Raw genomic sequence first — 23,589 nt, 5'->3', positions numbered from 1 at the left:
TGAAGTCACTTAAGTGCTAAAATTATAAAAAGGATGAACCGCACGGTTTTCACGATCATAAATCATTCCCGAGGCAAACAAAAAAACTGTAAAATTTCTTCTTTAGATGGGTTCATCTTATCGATACATTAAATTTTACTGTTTGCAGAAAAAACACTCAGAATAACAGAAATTGCAGCTTGATTTGAACTATCCCGCGCAAGTTAAAAGAAGCGTTCTGGTAACCTAGATGGATCGTGTTTTTTTATTTTTGTTCCGCAACATATGTTCAAATGAATTATATACAATTAGTAAATTTTTATTAATACACATTAATATTTATAAGGACATTATTTATAATTGCGTCATACAAGTTATACAATTGATATTATATTATTGCGCAAAGCAAAAATGGATATCTACTAAAAACCAAATTCTTCATATGCAAAACTTTCCTTTTTTTGCGGGTAAAACTTAATGGTTATGCAGTCAAAGTGGTTATTGGGAAATAATAACTGGCACCGCCTTGGAAAAAAAACAAAATCAGATTTTCACGGAATGTACTTTTGTCACACGTGATGGAAAGACGAAACTAAAAAATAGTTACCAAGTTAATAGAGAGCAAAGTATAATCACCTACGGAACAAGTACTGACAAAACCTATCCTCTCCACACAAAAAATGTGACCCTTTGTCCGCGTCTCCGGAGACGATTCCATACCTATGCGAACCTGGCTACTAAATACCGTAGTTACACAATTCAATACAACTTTCCCGGTCGCTCGTCGCCTGAATCACGCTTTAGCATAATTTATTGGCTCGTAGCAAAATACTTTGGCTCGGAGCGATTAAGTAGTACAGTACTTTGTGTCTAGAGGCGCTGAGGTACGCGGGGTCGCTTTTGGAGAGTTTTGTCAGTACTTGTTCCGTAGGTGATTATACTTTGATAGAGAGAGCTGTCCATTATCTCAGTGGTGTAAGAGATTCCGCAGACCATATGTCTGTCTGTTGAGGCAAATGATTCAATATTCTACTTTTTATATGGCTTCAGTTGTAATTTGTAGTTCAATGTGTTTTTTTTTCTTTTATCAAAATAGTAAAAATAGTGACAGTAATAGAAAAGAAGTTACCTTTGTTTTTGGATTGTAACCCAACATAGTTGTTCGTCTAAAAGGATTTGAGAAGGGCAGCTCTACATCAAGTAAGCGATTTTTGTACAAATCCAATGCGAATCTAAATAAAAAAAAGACAATGTTCTTTAACAGCTCACGCTAGATTCAGACACACTGGAAAAACGGCCCCTTATCCTACGATAAAAGTTGCTTGGAATGGTAAAACAATATCAATGTTTCTTTGAGGATGACCTTTGAGTGGACATTTTCTGTACTGATTCCTTGTATATATATATATATATATATATATATATATATATATATATATATATATATATATATATAATACATAGTACATTTAAATAATAATAATAATAATAATACATTTAAGTTTTGCATGCCAACTAACACTGGACTGAAAACTTGCGATAAGAGTCTCGAAGGGAATTAAATGAATGAAGACATAGCATTTTTACAGAAAATAACTCTTTTCAAACCTATGAAACCCTAGGGTTGATAACTTTTGTAACCTTTTACAGATACTTTTGCTGTGTTGCTTCCTCTTAGAAATTTTATGATCACCTTGGAATAAGAACTGTAAAATGTTATTGTGAGTCATAAGTTTAAGTTTCGCAGTTTTAAAGGATGGGTATGGCACAGGGACGTCGATACTGGTGAACCTTATCAGGTAAATCCTGATTTGCTTTGAACTGCTGATGCGTAAAATTCTTCTTACATCAGCGACTTCTTTTCTTTGTATATTCTAAATATGTAACACGGAAAGAGGTTCCTACCCAAACAGAAAAACACAGCTACCCGCTGGTACTATCTAAAGGAAGAAAGGTATACACCCCTCCCCGAAAATAATATCATCTTTTTCTTAAAAGCTAATATTGTCCTTAAACGAAATTTAAGCGAACATTTTGTTGCGAGATATTTAGCAGGACCAAGAAAAAATAAAATTCTGTTAACATTAGCAAAAAGCACCTTGTTGGCCGAGGGACCTCAATTTGCTTGGGTGGAACTTTGAAACTTCGATCCTTGCTCTTCTTGGGTCTCTCTCAAGTTGTCTCTTTTGAATCCCTTTTTTTTTTATTAGCAAGCAAGATAGTATCAGATTTAATTCCTAAAAGACTGTTATTAACTCTTGTATCAAATATACTTCTTAAGTCGAATTTAAACAATTTTGTCTCTAGGGCATGGACTACAATACGGCAAAATGAAAGGAAAAATCAAATGAGAAGAAATGATTACAACAAACTAAAATAATAATAAATATTTAGTAAATAACGTTCAAACATATTATTTACTATAAAAAAATGACTTTACACATTAATTTATTACTATAAACGTATCTAATTGAAATCCAATGAGGAGATAAAGAATTTCTTATTTATGATTTCGGTGAAATAGAAACAAAATCTTTCCTATTTCTTGCTGTGGAAAATTGTGTTGGGGTGGAAATGGTGATTCTCGTTGAGGCATAACAAGGGAGGAAAATCGAAGGTGAGAGAAAAGTGAATTCAAATGGGAGTTGTGATGATTGATATTAGAAAAGTTTAAGCAAAAGTTAATCTTACTTTCCTCAAGGGTAATAATATTGGCTTTGCAACAAAAAAAAAAAAAAAATGTGAGGCCTCTTTCCTTCATCATAACTCTTAGAAATCTTTTTTGGATTGCCTCTGTCTTGTCCGACTATTCGTTGTAGGGACCAGAATGCGAAACAGGACAGGCTGGGGTGGCTTGAAGCACTCAAGTCAGGGGGAGATGTGATATTCTTCATTTTAACGACGTCTCGCTTCACCGGTTTGTTATACCACAACAAGGAAATTATAGGATCATTATTATTTTTGAAATGATGTAAAACATAATCAAATATTTGCAAAAAAATTTTGTTTTTTTATTAAACTGGCACCATATACTTTCATTAAATCTTCAAAAATTATTGACTAGCGCTAAAAACAAACTTACTGACATAATCAATTTTTCGTCGTGGGTCAACTTTCTAATATCGCTACAAAAGGAGCAACAGTAAGCTGCAATCTCTTTAGCAATGAGAGAACTATTAACGTTTAGGCGGCACATGTACTGCACTTTCTCTGCAGTCCTAACCCCAGAAAATGGAATAACAAACTTAACCGAAATCACAAACATAAATAGGTTGTGAGAGAAGATGGTAAAGCTTTTAGACCTGCGGCAAAGTCCTGTTTCTCAAATTTTTAAATTATTCTATTTTTTATTCTAAGAAAATATTCAGGCAATGGGTCAGAGAACTGTAGCATATCTTGAGCACTTTTGTACCTAGTCCAACTTCAATTTGAGATTGGCGCTATGTTTATTAGTTTGAACCAAGGCCATACCCAGGATTTTGTTTCGAGGGGGGAGGGTTACTCACAGATTTTTTTTTAGGGGGTGGGGTTTAAACAAAAAAAACTCAAAAAACGCATACAAAATTTGTTTATATTCATTTTTGTTACGTTTTTACGAGTCAAACAAACATTTCGGGGGGGGGGGGTTCAAACCCCTAACCCTCCCCCTCTGGGTACAGCCTTGGTTTGAACAAAGCTTTCAATTTTAAAGCAAATTGAAGACTCAAAAAAATAAAACTTGGTGGAATAGCTTTGGATAATCATCTCTATCATAGATTAAAAAAAAAACTCAACTTCAATTACCACTTGAGAGGCTCTGCCTCAAGGAGACGCCAAAACAGCCTTTTTAGCCCCGGGCGAGATTTATACATGGTTTTCCAAAATGCAATGTCGTATTCACCCGTAGAGTCTAGAAGTAAAAAATTGCCCCAAAAGAACAAAGGTTGTAACCTTACCACTTTCTTGCAATATACTGAAGTCGACGGCAAATGACCAAAATAAAAAAAAACTTTTTATACTTGAGTATAAACAAATGTTGAAATGAAACCAGTAACTGTCAATCCAGTTCCTTTAAACCTGGTCTAATTTAAATAACTGGGCTTGTCTTCAATTTGATCCACGGTTCAAGTTGATTAGCGACAACACTAGGGAAAGTTTGAGATGGCAAAAATCCGGTCTACAACTCTTTATGCTACCACTTTTCGGTTCCACCACAGAGACAAAAGAATAGTATCGTTTATTAGGCCCCGAGCTAGAATCATAGGACGTTTCCATCAATCCGGCCTGAGCTACACACATTCATTAAAAAACGCAGAGGTTATACCTTCGCCACTTTCAAGCAATGAAAATCACTTTCAAGCTTTCAAGCTTTGTAATCGACGTCATAAAAAAACAAAAACAGACCAAATCCAAAAAAGATAATAAAACAAATAAACACTGAAGTTGTTATTACTGAGTGCTTTGAGCTCAAGCTCTCATTTACAAGACAGACAAAAAAGTGAATTTATTCCAAACTAAGTTTAATTTTTCATTTTTGATGATAATATATTCCCTCTCCCATTTAGCCTAGACATAGGATATTTAAACAGAATCAAAACAAAGTTTTAGAGAAATTCCTCCCTGAAGCTGATCTATAAGGTCCTCCTCGGTTATGGAAAAATATAAAAAATAGTAGCATAAGAACGGAACTGTTCGCCTTTTCACCTCTCTCTGACAAGAGAAATCTTTTGACAACCAACAAGGGACTGGATAAGTGTATACCTAATAAGTATCACGCTACTAATCTTCAGCCTGAGTTCCTTCCCTGTAGGATTTGCTCCTTCCCCCGCCAGTCAAATTTTATACTCCCCAAAGAATAAGTTCAAGTTTTTATGATGTTAAAAGCTTTTTTTTATAGAATGGTCCCTACCTTATTTTTGTCTTCCCTTCTTTTACACTATCTACTGCGTAGAGAACACCGCATACCAGAAACATTTCTCCAACTTTTTTATGGCTGATGGTGATATTCCATATATATTCTGGCTCCAAGGAATAGCTATTTAGCTTCATGACAGCTGTATCGTTTTCTGGCAAGCCGTATATAACCCAGAGTCCATTTTCGTCAACAGACAAATCGACATAGCTCTGTGATTCCTAAAACGAAGAACTAGAATTTTAAGCTCTCTTAGATTTTCTTTATCATTTGTGTAAAACTTATAAATCATAAGTTCAAATAGGGATAAATCCTTTTAATAGACAGTGGTAAGTTTAAAAAAAAATACTAGATATTTGGTCACATATGCAGTGACCGTCATCAGTACTAATGATGACGGTCACTGCATATGTGACCAAAATATTTAGTATTTTTTTGTGAAACTTACCATTGTCTATTAAAAGGATTTCTCCCTGTTTGAAATTTTTATTTATCGTCATAGAAAGCCAGTTTGGTCTTCGAAATTATCTATGCAAGACTTATGTCTTAGAAAATTCTACACCATCTGTAAATGTTTAATTATCTATTAAAAATTCAAACAACATTTAATTTAGAAAATAACTATCACTAAACCTTTAGAAAAGAAATAATAAATTCGGTTTTTAGCCATAGAATGCAGAAGTGGTCATGATAAAATGTTACTGAAAAGGTACTGGTGATGACGAGTGTCAAACACTAGCTTCAAATGTTAATAAATTTATCCGCTAATAGTTGAACCCGCGATGCTTGTTTTTTGTCGAGACATCTAAAGAAAAATATCTTTAATAGCTTACTGTAAAAGCACGAACTAGATAAGAAAACAAAAAAATACGAAAGCAGTTTGCCAAAATGCTACAACAAGATGGCGCATATTTGCAAAACATATTTAAGGTGCAGACGATAAGAAAACCAAGAACGAATTTAATATTCTGAATAATTTCAATTCTTCCGTCTCTTGGTTGTGGATGACATTTTTGAAGAAGGAGAAGGATTTATTGAAAAAAAAAAATATCAACAAAAAATTATTGCTGCCTCCCCCAAAAAGCAAAGCTTGTCCATGGGGGAGGTAGAGAAAACAAAATCCTTAAAACAAAGAACACTTGGCCACCAACACCACTAATGACATCACACTAAACAATAAATACAAAATAATATCATATATTATACATCCTCTGGGAACATCATATCATCAAAACCCCCACAATAAATAAATCAATTAATCAGTCTAAACTCATATTCAGCAAAAAGCAGTTCCTTAATGATTTTTCTAAAAATATTGGGGTCACCAATAGTCTTAATATCACTATTCAAACTATTCCGTTTCCGCGCACCTCTATAAAGAACAGAAAAACATGAACTGGAAGATATACCTCTAGGTACACAGAAGTCCGCGCTACCCCTTGTATCATGAGAATGAACAGTACACCTAATGAACAATAAATCATCAAAACAACGAGGCTGAACATCCTGCTGCAGTCCAAAAATAAACCACAACACATAGAATTCACGAAGGCCTGCAGCCGGCAAAATTTTTAAATTTGGGTAAATTTCTCGAACAGACATACGGGGAGATATACCGGCTAAAATTCTTACTGCATGATTTTGTAGAACTCTTATTGGTTTTAGGGTAAAAGAAAAAGTAGAGAGCCAAATACTCGAGCAATAAAGTATATACGAGTGTATTAAAGAAAAATAAAGATGGCGAAGGACAGACATGGGAAAACAATGTTGGAGTTTCTTTATTATACCGAATTTTCTTGCCAGAATTTTGCTAGTTAAAGTAACATGTTCCTTAAAAGATAGAGTTTCATCTATTACAATCCGAAGGTATTTAAAAGACGCAGTCCGTTTTATAACGCCATTGGGCATATCTAATTCCTTGATCCATGGGTAAAAGTTTAATGATCGCGAGAAAATAATAAAGTTAGACTTAGCTATGTTAATCCTTAATTTATTTACCCTCAGCCATGCTATAATTCTATTAACTGATTCCTTCATGGAAATCTGCAGCAGCTCCGCCGTCTTAGCTGTGCTAATGGCTGTTGTGTCATCAGCAAAAAGTGAAACTGTTTCATTAGATCGGGTTTATCGTTAGTTCATTTATTCTATAGAAAGAATTATTTAAACAATTTGGTAAATCATTAGTAAATATCAAGAATAATATAGGACCGAGAACTGATCCTTGCGGAACATCTATTTCAATACACTTTTTTTCGGAAGAAGAATCATTTAGTTGGAAATACTGATAACGATTACTTAAAAAACTTCTTAAAAACTTTAATGATTTGCCCCTCAAACCATACACCTCAAACTTCTTAAGTAGAAGTTCATGATCCACAGTGTCGAAAGCTTTCATCAGATCTAAAAATATAGCACCTATTTTGAAACCTTTATCTAATACATCATTAATAATAGTTGTCATATAAATCATCGCCTGTTCCGTTGTCCTTTTTCTACGGAACCCAAATTGTGTCTCTACCAGTAACTTATGATCCTCCAAAAAACTCATCATTCTAATACTAAAACACTTCTCTAAAACACGGGAAATAATGGGTAAAACAGATATCGGTCTATAGTTTCCTGGGTCATTTTGAATACCACCCTTATGAATTGGGGTTATACGGGCAACTTTAAAACAGTCTGGGAATTTTCCTTGACGAAAGCACTCATTAATTAACCCACATAAAACTTCAGCTATAACAGGAAAAATACATTTAAGTGTTTTTAGAGCAATATGATCGCTACCAGATGAATTACTACGCAATCCATAAATAATTTTTTTAATTTCATCAACTGTTAGAAGTCTAAGGTAAAGAGACACATCAATGGGGTCCCTCAGTAAGGACTCGAACGTTGGATCACCACTATCAGGTACAACTGACATAGCTAACTTCAGACCAATATTCGAAAAATAACTCTGAAATTCATTGCATATGTCCTTTTCAGAATTCAAAGTCTTTCCCGTTAGTAGAGAAGAAGGTACCATTTTGAGGACTTTATGTTCCATCCTGTGTTATTTGCGTACGCCCCCGTACCAAACAGGTTTTTCTGGTAGAGCCTTATACTTTGCGTACGCCCCCGTACCAAACAGGTTTTTCTGGTAGAACCTTATACTTCTGGGGTGCCCCCGTACCAAACAGGTTGGGTATAATCTGTTTTGGTTCAAGTTTTTCTGACACAATTAACTGAATTTCTATTTCATGATATACAAGTTTTTTTTTAGGTTAAATCCGTGGTCATTCATCTGTAAGTTGATTAGTAGGTTTTTTTTTTAAACTTGGCTAATAGGTTTTTAAACCTATTACTACGAACGCTACATGCATTCCATTTTTGGAACTAGGAGCGAGATTTTGTGATGCTATCAGACTGGTTTCGTTTCATGGGTTCATTAATAGAAGGACTAATGTTTTTGAAAAGGGTAATTACTTCTTTAGTTTACGAGATTTGCGAATTTTTTGCGAAAAGGTATTTGCGTAAAGGTATTGCGATGGTTAAGAATGCCTCACGGGTAATTAAAGAATGGGATGCTTGCATCAACAATACAAAGAATATGCTCAGATACTTAATAGATTTGACACCTACAAGAGACATTGGTAGAAGGTATTCAATAGCTTAATTGAAAAGTAACGATAGAATGACATTGTGACTTGACCTAGCTTTACCTCGCCGATGTGGTCTGTATAATACACAAGTGATGATTTGCACAGTGTTGTCAATTTTAAATAGTTTAGAAATAAAACAAATTAACAAGAAATGGCTGAAAAGTGTTTTGAGGGAGTTGAGTTGCACGAGGGTTCAGTTACATGCGGATTCAGTTACACGGGGATTAGTTAAATGGGGTCGAGTAGCACGGAGGTTCAGTCGTACAGGGTTTCGGTTATACAGGGGTTCAGTTACATGGGGGGTTCAGTTGTACAGGGTTTCGGTTATACAGGGGTTCAGTTACATGGAGGGTTCAGTTGCACGGGGGTTGAGTCAAATGGGGATTGAGTTCCACGAGAGTAGTGCTTTGTCGTGGTTTAGCTTGTCACAGTTTTAAAAGAGCTTTACAGGGATTGAGAGACTCAGTTGCCGGATTCCTTGTGGTGTTTCTTTACTTGGTGGTCATTAAAAACGAAAATTTTGTGTTAAGTCAGTAGTTTTTGTATCATTTAAAAGAGCTTTAAGGGGTTTGAGAGACTCAGTAGCCGGACTCCGAGTAATTTTCCTTTACAATGTGGTCAAAAAAAACATAAAATTATTGTTAAATAAGTAGTTTTTTTATATTTTAAAATAACTATAAGGGGATTTAAAGACTCAGTTGCCGGATTCCATGTGGTTTTTCTTTACTTGGTGGACATTAAAAATAAAATTTTTGTGTTAAATAAGTAGTTTTTGTATCTTTTAAAAGAGCTTTAAGGGGTTTGAGAGACTCAGTTGCCTGATTCCGTGTTGTTTTTCTTTACTTGGTGGTCATTTGTTGTATCTTTTAAAAGAGCTTTAAGAGGTTTGAGAGACTCAGTTGCCTGATTCTATGTGGTTTTTCTTTACTTGGTGGTCATTAAAAACGAAATTTTGTGTTAAATAAGTAGTTTTTGTATCTTTTAAAATAGCTTTAAGGGGTTTGAGAGGCTCAGTTGCCTGATTCCTTGTGTTTTTTCTTTACTAGGTGGTTATTAAAAAGAAAATTTTTGTGTTAAATAAGTAGTTTTTGTATCTTTTAAAAGAGCTTTACGGGGATTGAGAGACTCAGTTGCCAGATTCCGTGTGGTTTTTCTTTACTTTGTGGTCATTAAAAATTAAATTTTTTTGTTAAATAAGTAGTTTTTGTACCTTTTAAAAGATCTTTAAGGGGATTGAGAGACTCAGTTGCCTGATTCCGTGTGGTTTTTCTTTACTTGGTGGTCATTAAAAACGAAATTTTTGTGTTAAATAAGTAGTTTTTGTATCTTTTAAAAGAGCTTTACGGGGATTGAGAGACTCAGTTGCCGGATTCCGTGTGGTTTTTCTTTACTTGGTGGTCATTAAAAACGAAAGTGGAAAGTTTTGTGTTAAATAAGTAGTTTTTGTATCTTTTAAAAGAGCTTTACGGGGATTGAGAGACTCAGTTGCCTGAGTCCGTGTGGTTTGTCTTCAATTGGTGGTCATTAAAAATTAAATTTTTGTGTTAAATAAGTAGTTTTTGTATCTTTTAAAAGAGCTTTAAGGTGATCGAGAGACTCAGTTGCCGAATCCCGGGTGGTTTTTCTTTACTTGGTGGTCATTAAGAACGAAATTTTTGTGTTAAATAAGTAGTTTTTGTATCTTTTAAAAGAGCTTTAAGGGGTTTGAGAGACTCAGTTGCCGGATTCCATGTGGTTTGTCTTTACTTGGTGGTCAGTAAAATCTAAATTTTTGTGTTAAATAAATAGTTTTTGTATCTTTTAAAATAGATTTAAGGGGATTTATTGACTAATTTTAAGGATTAATTGTTGTGTTTCTTTAATTGATGGTCATTAAAAATGAAATTTTTTTTTTAAATAAGTAGTTTTTTTATCTTTTAAAAGAGCTTTACGGGGTTTGAGAGACTCAGTTGCCTGATTCCGTGTGGTTTTTCTTTACTTGGTTGTCATTAAAAACGAAATTTATGTGTTATATAAGTAGTTTTTGTATCTTTTAAAAGAGCTTTACGGGGATTGAGAGACTCAATTGCCTGATTCCATGTGGTTTTTCTTTACTTGGTGGTCATTAAAAACGAATTTTTTTTGTTAAATAAGTATTTTTTGTATATTTTAAAATAGCTTTTCGGGGATTGTGAGAGTAAGTTGCCGGATTCCGTGTGGTTTTTCTTTTCTTGTTGTTCATTAAAAAAGAATTTTTTGTTTTAATTTAGTAGTTTTTGTATCTTTTAAAAGAGCTTTACGGGGTTTGAGAGACTCAGTTGCCTGATTCCGTGTGGTTTGTCTTTACTTGGTGGTCATTAAAAACGAAATTTTTGTGTTAAATTAGTAGTTCTTGTATCTTTTAAAAGAGCTTTAAGGGGATTTGAGAAACTCAGTTGCCTGATTCCGTGTGGTTTTTCTTTACTTGGTGGTCATTAAAAACGAAATTTTTGTGTTAAATAAGTAGTTTTTGTATCTTTTAAAAGAGCTTCACGAGAATTGATAGACTCAGTTGCCGGATTCCGAGTGGTTTTTCTTTACTTGGTGGTCATTAAAAACGAAATTTTTGTGTTAAATAAGTAGTTTTTGTATCTTTTAAAAGAGCTTCACGGGGATTGAGAGACTCAGTTGCCTGATTCCGTGGGTTTTTTCTTGACTTGTTGGTCAATAAATACTAAATTTTTGTGTAAAATAAGTAGTTTTTGTATCTTTTAAAAGAGCTTTACGGGGATTGAGAGACTCAGTTGCCTGATTCCGTGTGGTTTTTCTTTACTTGGTGGTCATTAAAAACGAAATTTTTGTGTTAAATAAGTAGTTTTTGTATCTTTTAAAATATATTTAAGGGGATTGAGATACTCATTTTCCGGATTACGAGTGGTTTTTATTTTATTTGTGTTCATTAAAAATTAAATTTTAGTTTTAAATAAGTAGTTTTTGTATATTTTAAATTAGCTTTTCGGGGATTGAGAGACTCAGTTGCCGGATTCCGTGTGGTTTTTCTTTACTTGGTGGTCATTAAAAACAAAATTTTTGTGTTAAATAAGTAGTTTTTGTATCTTTTAAAAGAGCTTTACGGGGTTTGAGAGACTCAGTTGCCTGATTCCGTGTGGTTTGTCTTTACTTGGTGTTCATTAAAAACGAAATTTTTGTTTTAAATAAGTAGTTCTTGTATCTTTTAAAAGAGCTTTACGGGGATTGAGAGACTCAGTTGCCGGATTCCGTGTGGTTTTTCTTTACTTGGTGGTCATTAAAAGGAAATTTTTGTGTTAAATAAGTAGTTTTTGTATCTTATAAAAGAGCTTTAAGGGGTTTGAGAGACTCAGTTGCCTGATTACGTGTGGTTTTTCTTTACTTGGTGGTCATTAAAAACGAAATTTTTATGTTAAATAAGTAGTTTTTGTATCTTTTAAAAGAGCTTTACGGGGATTGAGAGACTCAGTTGCCTGATTCCGGGTGGTTTTTCTTTACTTGGTGGTCATTAAAAAAGAAAATTTAGTGTTATATAATTAGTTGTTTTATCTTTTAAAATAGCTTTACGTGGTTTCAGAGACTCAGTTGCCGGATTCCGTGTGGTTTGTCATTACTTGGTGTTCATTAAAAATGAAAATTTTGTGTTAAATAAGTAGTTCTTGTATCTTTTAAAAGAGTTTTACGGGGTTTGAGAGACTCAGTTGCCGGATTCCGTGTGGTTTGTCTTTACTTGGTGGTCATTAAAAACGAAATTTTTGTGTTAAATAAGTAGTTCTTGTATCTTTTAAAAGAGCTTTACGGGGTTTGAGAGACTCAGTTGCCGGATTCCGAGTGGTTTTTCTTTACTTGGTGGTCATTAAAATGAAATTTTTTTGTTAAATAAGTAGTTTTTGTATCTTATAAAAGAGCTTTAAGGGGTTTGAGAGACTCTGTTGCCTGATTCCGTGTGGTTTTTCTTTACTTGGTGGTCATTAAAAACGAAATTTTTATGTTAAATAAGTAGTTTTGTATCTTTTAAAAGAGCTTTACGGGGATTGAGAGACTCAGTTGCCGGATTCCGTGTGGTTTTTTTTTACTTGGTGGTCATTAAAAACGAAATTTTTGTGTTAAATAAGTAGTTTTTGTATATTTTAAAAGAGCTTTAATCAAAATTAAATTGCATTTACTACTTTTCATTTAAACTAATGCAGTTTCTATAAAAAATTTGAAATTATTTCGTTTAAACTTCTATAAAGTTAAGTTAACATGTTTATCTCCAATCCCCACTCAAGAATTTTGATCTGTAAGATCTGAGAAAACCCGGTTTGTAATTGCATTCAGCATATGCGATAGAATTGACTATGGTACGAAAAGAACTCGTAAAACTGCAGTTTCTATAAAAAAGGCTGAATTACAAAATCAAAATTAAATTGCATTTACTACTTTTCATTTAAACTAATGCAGTTTCTATAAAAAAATTGAAATAATTTCTATAAAACGTCTATAAAGTTAAGATAACAGGCTACCAAATTCAAAATTATTGCTGAGAAATATCAAAATCGTAGGTAAGAAAAGCAGAGGCTATTTTTTTTATTGCATTCAGCCTATGCACTAGAATTGATTTACAACGTATTTAAAAAAAAACAATTCAAATTGAATAATCTGGTAGATGGATAGAACTAGATCTTAACTAACAATTGTTAGTGGTATTGTTACAATTGTTACCATGTAGAACTAAAGAATGATTTAAAACTGTATTAAAAGTTCAGAAACACATCTATGCTATTTGCTAACAATAGCAGAAACACATTTACCTTCTTTCAAATTATTTTAATTTAGGTACTTGTTCAATATCTCCAACCCCACTCAAGAATTTTGATCTGTAAGATCTGAGAAAAACCACTCAAGAATTTTGATCTGTAAGATCTGAGAAAAACCGGTTTGTAATTGCATTCAGCGTATGTGATAGAATTGACTATGGTACGAAAAGAGCTCGTAAAACTGCAGTTTCTATAAAAAAGGTTGAATTACAAAATCAAAATTAAATTGCATTTACTACTTTTCATTTAAACTAATCCAGTTTCTATAAAAAATTTGAAATTATTTCGTTTAAACTTCTATAAAGTTAAGTTAACATGTTACCAAATTCCACATTATTGCACCGAAATATCAAAATCGTAGGTTAGAAAAGCACAGGCTATTTTTTGATTGCATTCAGCATATGCGATAGAACTGACTATGGTACGAAAAGAGCGGAAACTATCTCTTAAAAAAAAAAATTTGCTCACCAAGTTTGGCGAAGTAAATTCTTCTATTCGTGTTCCACTTCATGCTTCAAATTGCAAGAAGGAACTGAATATACATCATACTGTTTTTAAGGGATTTTATACGTATCTTGGATTAAGTCTCTTCTTAACATTATTCTGCAATAACGCTATATCTTGGGGATTAAAACAGTCAAATTTCACCTTAAAACGCTAACATATCTGATCAAGTAATTTAAGTCTTAGGATCAATTTCGTAGGAAACACTCGATACCCTTAAGATGTCTGATTCAAATTATTAAACCTATGGAAATTCTTGATTATGTAATTCAGTCACATTTACAGAAACTGTACATTTTTTGTTACCAAATTCGGGTCTAGATTTCATTTTTACAGAAACTGTACATTTTTCTTACCAAATTCTGGCCTAGATTTACCTTTGATTCTAACTGTAAGTAAGGAGCGACACGGCTCAATAGTAACCGAAACTCTAAAAGCCAATTAATAGCTTACTCGCATGCTGTTACAAAACTCCTGGTTAATACAAAAATCATGAAGACTAAAAGCTGTAGTGGATTAAATAAAAAAACCAAAAAACCACGGGTGGGACCCCCACCACCAAGGTTAGGTTACCTAACATTTCAAGGTGGGCCCTCCCCACCCCCCGGGGGGCCACGGGGACCGAAAGCCTACCACGGGTGGGACCCCCACCACCAAGGTTAGGTTACCTAACATTTCAAGGGGACGCCCCCCCCTCCACCCCCGGGGCCCCGGGACCGAAAGCCTGACACGGGTAGGACCCTCACCACCAAGGTCAGGTTAGGTTAGATTAGTTTAAGTTACCTAACATTTCTAGGTTAACTTACATCAGGTTAAGTGGCGCGCCACTTAACCTGATGTAAGTTAACCTAGAAATGTTAGGTAACCTAACCTTGGTGGGGGGGGTCCCACCCGTGGTGTTTTTATTTTTTTTTTTAATACACTACAGCTTTTAGTCTTCGTGATTTTTGTATTAAACAGGAGTTTTGTAACAGCAAGCGAGTAAGCTATTAATTGGCTTTTAGAGTTTTGGATACTATTGAGCCGTGTCGCTCCTTACTTACAGTTCGAATCAAAGGTAAATCTAGACCAGAATTTGGTAAGAAAAATGTACAGTTTCTGTAAAAATGAGATCTAGACCCGAATTTGATAACAAAAATGTACAGTTTCTGTAAAAGTGACTGAATTACATAATCAAGAATTTCCATAGGTTTAATAATTTGAATCAGACATCTTAAGGGTATCGAGTGTTTCCTACGAAATTGATCCTAAGACTTAAATTACTTGATCAGATATGTTAGCGTTTTAAGGTGAAATTTGACTCTTTTAATCCCCAAGATGTAGCGTTATTGCAGAATAATGTTAAGAAGAGACTTAATCCAAGATACGTATAAAATCCCTTAAAAACAGTATGATGTATATTCAGTTCCTTCTTACAATTTGAAGCATGAAGTGGAACACGAATAGAAGAATTTACTTCGCCAAACTTGGCGAGCAAATTTTTTTTTAAGAGATAGTTTCCGCTCTTTTCGTACCATAGTCAATTCTATCGCATATGCTGAATGCAATAAAAAAATAGCCTGTGCTTTTCTAACCTACGATTTTGATATTTCGGTGCAATAATGTGGAATTTGGTAACATGTTAACTTAACTTTATAGAAGTTTAAACGAAATAATTTCAAATTTTTCATAGAAACTGCATTAGTTTAAATGAAAAGTAGTAAATGCAATTTAATTTTGATTTTGTAATTCAACCTTTTTTATAGAAACTGCAGTTTTACGAGCTCTTTTCGTACCATAGTTAATTCTATCGCATATGCTGAATGCAATTACAAACCGGTTTTTCTCAGATCTTACAGATCAAAATTCTTGAGTGGTTTTTCTCAGATCTTACAGATCAAAATTCTTGAGTGGGGTTGGAGATATTGAACAAGTACCTAAATTAAAATAATTTGAAAGAAGGTAAATGTGTTTCTGCTACTGTTAGCAAATAGTATAGATGAGTTTCTGAACTTTTAATACAGTTTTAAATCATTCTGTAGTTCTACATGGTAACAATTGTAACAATACCACTAACAATTGTTAGTTAAGATCTAGTTCTATCCATCTACCAGATTATTCAATTTGAATTGTTTTTTTTTAAATACGTCGAAAATCAATTCTATTGCATATGCTGAATGCAATAAAAAAATAGCCTGTGCTTTTCTAACATACGATTTTGATATTTCTGTGCAATAATGTGGAATTTTGTAACCTGTTAACTTAACTTTATAGAAGTTTAAACGAAATAATTTCAAATTTTTTATAGAAACTGCATTTGTTTAAATGAAAAGTAGTAAATGCAATTTAATTTTGATTTTGTAATTCAGCCTTTTTTATAGAAACTGCAGTTTTACGAGTTCTTTTCGTACCATAGTCAATTCTATCGCATATGCTGAATGCAATTACAAACCGGTTTTTCTCAGATCTTACAGATCAAAATTGTTGAGTGGGGATTGGAGATAAACATGTTAACTTAACTTTATAGAAGTTTAAACGAAATATTTTCAAATTTTTTATAGAAACTGCATTAGTTTAAATGAAAAGTAGTAAATGCAGTTTAATTTTGATTAAAGCTCTTTTAAAAGATACAAAAACTACTTATTTAACAAAAAAATTTCGTTTTTAATGACCACCAAGTAAAGAAAAACCACACGGAATCTGGCAACTGAGTCTCTCAATCCCCGTAAAGCTCTTTTAAAAGTTAAAAAAACTACTTATTTAACATAAAAAATTTCGTTTTTAATGACCACAAAGTAACGAAAATCAACACGGAATCAGGCAACTGAGTCTCTCAAACCCCTTAAAGCTCTTTTAAAAGATACAAAAACTACTTATTTAACGCAAAAATTTCATTTTAATGACCACCAAGTAAAGAAAAACCACACGGAATCCGGCAAATGAGTCTCTCAAACCCCGTAAAGCTCTTTTAAAAGATACAAGAACTACTTATTTAAAACAAAATTTCGTTTTTAATGAACACCAAGTAAAGACAAACCACACGGAATCAGGCAACTGAGTCTCTCAAACCCCGTAAAGCTATTTTAAAAGATACAAAAACTACTTATTTAACACAAAAATTTCGTTTTTAATGACCACCAAGTAAAAAAAACCACATGGAATCCGGCAACTGAGTCTCTCAAACCCCGTAAAGCTCTTTTAAAAGATACAAAACTACTTATTTAACACAAAAATTTCATTTTTAATGACCACCAAGTAAATAAAAACCACACGGAATCAGGCAACTGAGTCTCTCAAACCCCTTAATGCTCTTTTAAAAGATACAAAAACTACTTATTTAACACCAAAATTTCATTTTAATGACCACCAAGTAAAGAAAACCACACGGAATCAGGTAACTGAGTCTCTCAATCCCCATAAAGCTCTTTTACAAGATACAATAAATACTTATTTAAAAAAAAAATTTCTTTTTTAATGAACACCAAGTAAAGACAAACCACACGGAATCAGGCAACTGAGTCTCTCAAACCCCGTAAAGCTCTTTTAAAAGATACAAAAACTACTTATTTAACACAAAATTTCATTTTTAATGAGCACAAAGTAAAGAAAACCACACGGAATACGATAACTGAGTTTCTCAATCCCTGTGAAGCTCTTTTAAAAGATACAAAAACTACTTATTTAACACGAAAATTTCGTTTTTAATGACCACCAAGTAAAGAAAAACCACACGGAATCCGGCAACTGAGTCTCTCAATCCCCGTAAAGCTCTTTTAAAAGATACAAAAACTACTTATTTAACACAAAAATTTCATTTTTAATGACCACCAAGTAAAGAAAAACCACACGGAATCAGGCAACTGAGTCTCTGAAACCCCTTAAAGCTCTTTTAAAAGATACAAGAACTACTTATTTAACACAAAAATTTCGTTTTTAATGAACACCAAGTAAAGACAAACCACAAGGAATCAGGCAACTGAGTCTCTCAAACCCCGTAAAGCTCTTTTAAAGATACAAAAAATACTTATGTAACACAAAAATTTCGTTTTTAATGAACATCAAGTAAACAAAAACTACACGGAATCAGGCAACTGAGTCTCTCAAACCCCGTAAAGCTCTTTTAAAAGATACAAAAACTACTTATTTAACACAAAATTTTCGTTTTTAATGACCACCAAGTAAAGAAAAACCACATGGAATCAGGCAACTGAGTCTCTCAATCCCCGTAAAGCTCTTTTAAAAGATACAAGAACTACTTATTTAACACAAAAATTTCGTTTTTAATGAACACCAAGTAAAGACAAACCACATGGAATCAGGCAACTGAGTCTCTCAAACCCCGTAAAGCTCTTTTAAAAGATACAAAACTACTTATTTAACAAAAAAATTTCGTTTTTAATGACCACCAAGTAAAGAAAAACCACACGGAATCCGGCAACTGAGTCTCTCAATCCCCGTAAAGCTCTTTTAAAATATACAAAAACTACTTAATTAACACAAAGTTTCAATTACAATGACCACTAAGTGAGAGAAAACAACATGGAATTCGGAATCTGTGTCTCTCAACCCCCGAAAAGCTCTTTTAAAAGATACAAAACTACTGATTTAACACAAAAATTTCATTTTTAATGACCAGCAATTAAAGAAAAACCACACGGAATCCGGCAACTGAGTCTCTCAATCCCCGTAAAGCTCTTTTAAAAGATACAAAAACTACTTATTTAACACAAAAATTTCGTTTTTAATGACCACCAAGTAAAGAAAAACCACACGGAATCCGGCAACTGAGTCTCTCAATCCCCGTAAAGCTCTTTTAAAAGATACAAAAACTACTTATTTAACACAAAAATTTCAATTTTAATGACCACCAAGTAAAGAAAAACTACACGGAATCAGGCAACTGAGTCTCTCAAACCCCTTAAAGCTCTTTTAAAAGATACAAAAACTACTGATTTAACACACAAATTTCGTTTTTAATGACCACCAAGTAAAGAAAAACTACTCGGAATCCGGCAACTGAGTCTCTCAAACCCCGGAAAGCTCTTTTAAAAGATACAAAAACTATTTATTTAACAAAAAAATTTCGTTTTTAATGACCAAAAATTAAATAAAAACCACTATTAGACAGGCAACTGAGTCTCTCAAACCCCTTAAAGCTCTTTTAACAGATACAAAAACTACTTATATAAAACAAAAATTACGTTTTTAATGACCATCAAGTAAAGAAAAACCACCCGGAATCAGGCAACTGAGTCTCTCAAACCCCTTAAAGCTCTTTTAAAAGATACAAAAACTACTTATTTAACACAAAAACTTTGTTTTTAATGACCATCAAGTAAACGAAAACCAAACGGAATTCGGCAACCGAGTGTCTCAATCCCCTTAAAGCTCTTTTAAAAGATACAAAAACTACTTATTTAACACAAAAACTTTGTTTTTACTGACCATCAAGTAACGAAAAACCACATAGAATCAGGCAACTGAGTCTCTCAAACCCCGTAAAGCTCTTTTAAAATATACAAAAAAACTAATTATTTAAAACAAAAATTTCGTTTTTAATGACCACCAAGTAAAAAAAACCACACGGAATTAGGCAACTGAGTCTCTCAAACCCTGTAAAGCTCTTTTAAAAGATACAACAAATGACCACCAAGTAAAGAAAAACTACACGTAATCAGCCAACTGAGTCTCTCAAACCCCTTAAAGCTCTTTTAAAAGATACAAAAACTAATTATTTAACACAAAAATTTCATTTTTAATGACCACCACGTAAAGAAAAACCACACGGAATCCGGCAACTGAGTCTCTCAATCCCCGTAAAGCTCTTTTAAAAGATACAAGAACTACTTATTTAACACAAAAATTTCGTTTTTAATGACAACCAAGTAAAGAAAAATTCCTCGGAATCCGGCAACTGAGTATCACAGATCCCTTAAAGCTCTTTTAAAAGATACAAAAACTACTGATTTAACACACAAATTTCGTTTTTAATGACCACCAAGTAAAGAAAATCTACACGGAATCCGTCAACTGAGTCTCTCAAACCTCCTAAAGCTCTTTTAAAAGATACAAAAACTACTTATTGAACACAAAAATTTCGTTTTTAATGACCACCAAGTAAAGAAAAAACACACGGAATCCGGCAACTGAGTCTCTCAATCCCCGTAAAGGTCTTTTAAAAGATACAAAAACTACTTATTTAACACAAAAATTTCGTTTTTAATGACCACCAAGTAAAGAAAAACCACACGGAATCAGGCAACTGAGTCTCTCAAACCCCTTAAAGCTCTTTTAAAAGATACAAGAACTACTTATTTAACACAAAAATTTCTTTTTTAATGAACACCAAGTAAAGAAAAACCACGCGGAATCAGGCAACTGAGTCTCTCAATCCCCGTAAAGCTATTTTAAAAGATAAAAAAAATACTTATTTAAAACATAAATTTCGTTTTCAATGACCACCAATTAAAGAAAAACTACTCGGAATCCGGAAACTGAGTCTCTCAATCCCCTTAAATCTATTTTAAAAGATACAAAAACTACTAATTAAACACACATATTTCGTTGTTAATGAACACCAAGAAAATAAAAACTACACGGAATCAGGCAACTGAGTCTCTCAATCCCCTTAAAGCTCTTTTAAAATAAACAAGAACTATTTATTTACAACAAAAATTACGTTTTTATTTAAAATAATGAAAACACAAACCACTCTGAAGTAGGCAAAAGAGTCTATCAAACACCTTAAAGCTCTTTTAACAGATTCAAAAACTACTTATTTAACACAAAAATTTACTTTCTAATGAACGCAAATCAAATACAAAATACTAGGAATCCGCCTACTGAGTCTCTCAAACCCAGTAAAGCTCTTTTAAAAGATACAAAAACTACTTATTTAACACAAAAATTTCGTTTTTAATGACCAGAAAGTAAAGAAAAATCACATTGAATCAGGCAACTGAGTCTCTCAAACCTCTTCAAGCTATTTTAAAAGATACAAATACTACTTATTTAACATAAAAATTTCAATTTTAATGACCACCAATTAAAGAAAAACCACAAGGAATCTGGTAACTGAGTCTCTCAATCCCCGTAAAGCTCTTTTAAAAGATACAAAAACTACTTATTTAACACAAAAATTTCGTTTTTAATGACCACCAAGTAAAGAAAAACCACACGGAATCCAGCAACTGAGTCTCTCAAACCCCGTAAAGCTCTTTTAAAATAAAAAAAAACTATTTCTTTAACAAAAAAATTTGTTTTATAAAGACCACCAAGTAAAGAAAAAACACACTTAATCATGCAACTGAGTCTCTAAAACCAAGCAAAGCTATTTTAAATTATAAAAAAACTACTTATTTAACACAAAAAATTCATTTTTAATGACCAGTAATTAAAGAAAAACCACACGGAATCCGGCAACTGAGTCTCTCAATCCCCGTAAAGCTCTTTTAAAAGATACAAAAAATATTTATTTTACAAAAAATTTTCGTTTTTAATGATCAAACAGTGATGAAAAACCACACGTAATTATTAAATTTTGTCTCAAACCCCGTGAAGCTCTTTTAATAGATGCAAAAACAACTTATTAATCAACCAAATTTTGTTTATAATGAAAACCAAATAAGGAAAAACCACACGGAATTCGGCACCCGAGACTATCAAACCCCTTAAAGCTCTTTTAAAAGATACAAAAAATACTTATTTAACACAAAAATTTAGTTTTTAATTACCACCAAGTAAAGAAAAACCAAAAGGAATCAGGCAACTGAGTCTCTCAAACCCCGTAAAGCTCTTTTAAAAGATACAAAAACTACTTATTTAACACACAAATTTCGTTTTTAATGACCACCAAGTAAAGAAAAACCACATAGAATCAGGCAACTGAGTCTCTCAAACCCCATAAAGCTCTTTTAAAAGATACAAAAACTACTTATTTAACACAAAAATTTCTTTTTTAATGACCACCAAGTAAAGAAAAACCACACGGAATTAGGCAACTGAGTCTCTCAAACCCTGTAAAGATCTTTTAAAAGATACAACAAATTACCACCAAGTAAAGAAAAACTACACTGAATCCGCCAACTGAGTCTCTCAAACCCCTTAAAGCTATTTTAAAAGAAACAAAAAATAATGATTTAACAAAAATTTTTATTTTTTAATGACCAACAATTAAAGAAAAACCACACGGAATCCGTCAACTGAGTCTCTCAATCCCCGTAAAGCTCTTTTAAAAGATACAAAAACTACTTATTTAACACAAAAATTTCGTTTTTAATGACCACCAAGTAAAGAAAAACCACACGGAATCAGGCAACTGAGTCTCTCAAACCCCTTAAAGCTCTTTTAAAAGATACAAAAACTAATTATTTACCACAAAAATTTCGTTTTTAATGACCACCACTTAAAGAAAAACCACACGGAATCCGGCAACTGAGTCTCTAATTCCCTGTAAAGCTCTTTTAAAACTGTGACAAGCTAAACCACGACAAAGCACTACTCTCGTGGAACTCAATCCCCATTTAACTCAACCCCCGTGCAACTGCACCCCCCATGGACCTGAGCCCCTGTATAACCGAAACCCTGTACAACTGAACCCCCCAGGTAACTGAACCCCTGTATAACCGACACCCTGTACAACTGAACCTCCGTGCTACTCGACCCCATTTAACTAATCCCCGTGTAACTGAATCCGCATGTAACTGAACCCTCGTGCAACTCAACTCCCTCAAAACACTTTTCAGCCATTTCTTGTTAATTTTTTTTATTTCTAAACTATTTAAAATTGACAACACCGTGCAAATCATCACTTGTGTATTATACAGACCACATCGGCGAGGTAAAGCTAGGTCAAGTCACAATGTCATTTTATCGTTACTTTTCAATTAAGCTATTGAATACCTTCTACCAATGTCTCTTGTAGGTGTCAAATCTATTAAGTATCTGATCATATTCTTTGTATTGTTGATGCAAGCATCCCATTCTTTAATTACCCGTGAGGCATTCTTAACCATCGCAATACCTTTACGCAAATACATTTTCGCAAAAAATTCGCAAATCTCGTAAACTAAAGAAGTAATTACCCTTTTCAAAAACATTAGTCCTTCTATTAATGAACCCATGAAACGAAACCAGTCTTATAGTATCACACAATCTCGCTCCTAGTTCCAAAAATGGAATGCATGTAGCGTTCGTAGCAATAGGTTTAAAAACCTATTAGCCAATTTAAAAAAAAAACAACCTACTAATCAACTTACAGATGAATGACCACGGATTTAACCTAAAAAAAAAAACTTGAATATCATGAAATAGAAATTCAGTTAATTGTGTCAGAAAAACTTGAACCAAAACAGATTATACCCAACCTGTTTGGTACGGGGGCGCCCCAGAAGTATAAGGTTCTACCAGAAAAACCTGTTTGGTACGGGGGCGTACGCAAAGTATAAGGTTCTACCAGAAAAACCTGTTTGGTACGGGGGCGTACGCAAATAACACAGGATGGAACATAAAGTCCTCAAAATGGTACCTTCTTCTCTACTCCCATTACACTAACTAATTCATCAGGTACACTATTTATTTTTAATCTAATCACTTCTTTTATTAGTCCCCAGGTTTTCTTTGGGCATCCTTCGACCTCCTTAAACTTTTTCTCAAAATATTTATTTTTTAATTTCTTAAAATTGTATTCAACCTATTTCGATAAATTTTATATAACTACTTATTTTCTTGTGTCAGGTTAATTATTTGAGCTCTAAATAATTCATATCTTACATTTATTTGCTTCAAAATCACAGGACTAATCCAAGGT

At 33.2% G+C, this 23,589-nt stretch overlaps 1 protein-coding gene across 1 annotated transcript in view; it reads right to left on the bottom strand.

Annotated features, from left to right (window-relative positions):
• LOC148939429 (uncharacterized) overlaps nucleotides 1–23,589 on the bottom strand; it is a 369,107-nt gene that overhangs the window by 2,660 nt on the left and 342,858 nt on the right. The window contains exons 14-15 of the mRNA XM_089106873.1: nucleotides 4,868–5,091; nucleotides 1,109–1,211 (exon numbers count right to left, since the gene is read on the bottom strand). Of these exons, the coding sequence (XP_088962999.1) occupies nucleotides 1,109–1,211; nucleotides 4,868–5,091 (327 nt within the window). The remainder of the gene's footprint in view (nucleotides 1–1,108; nucleotides 1,212–4,867; nucleotides 5,092–23,589) is intronic.

The sequence above is a fragment of the Artemia sp. Qi Xiang Cuo genome, chromosome 21 (assembly GCF_049724085.1).
Source record: "Artemia sp. Qi Xiang Cuo chromosome 21, ASM4972408v1, whole genome shotgun sequence".
NCBI classification, from domain to species: domain Eukaryota; kingdom Metazoa; phylum Arthropoda; class Branchiopoda; order Anostraca; family Artemiidae; genus Artemia; species Artemia sp. Qi Xiang Cuo.
The sequence above is the reverse complement of the archived record's forward strand: the minus strand, read 5'-3'. Positions and strand labels throughout refer to the sequence as shown.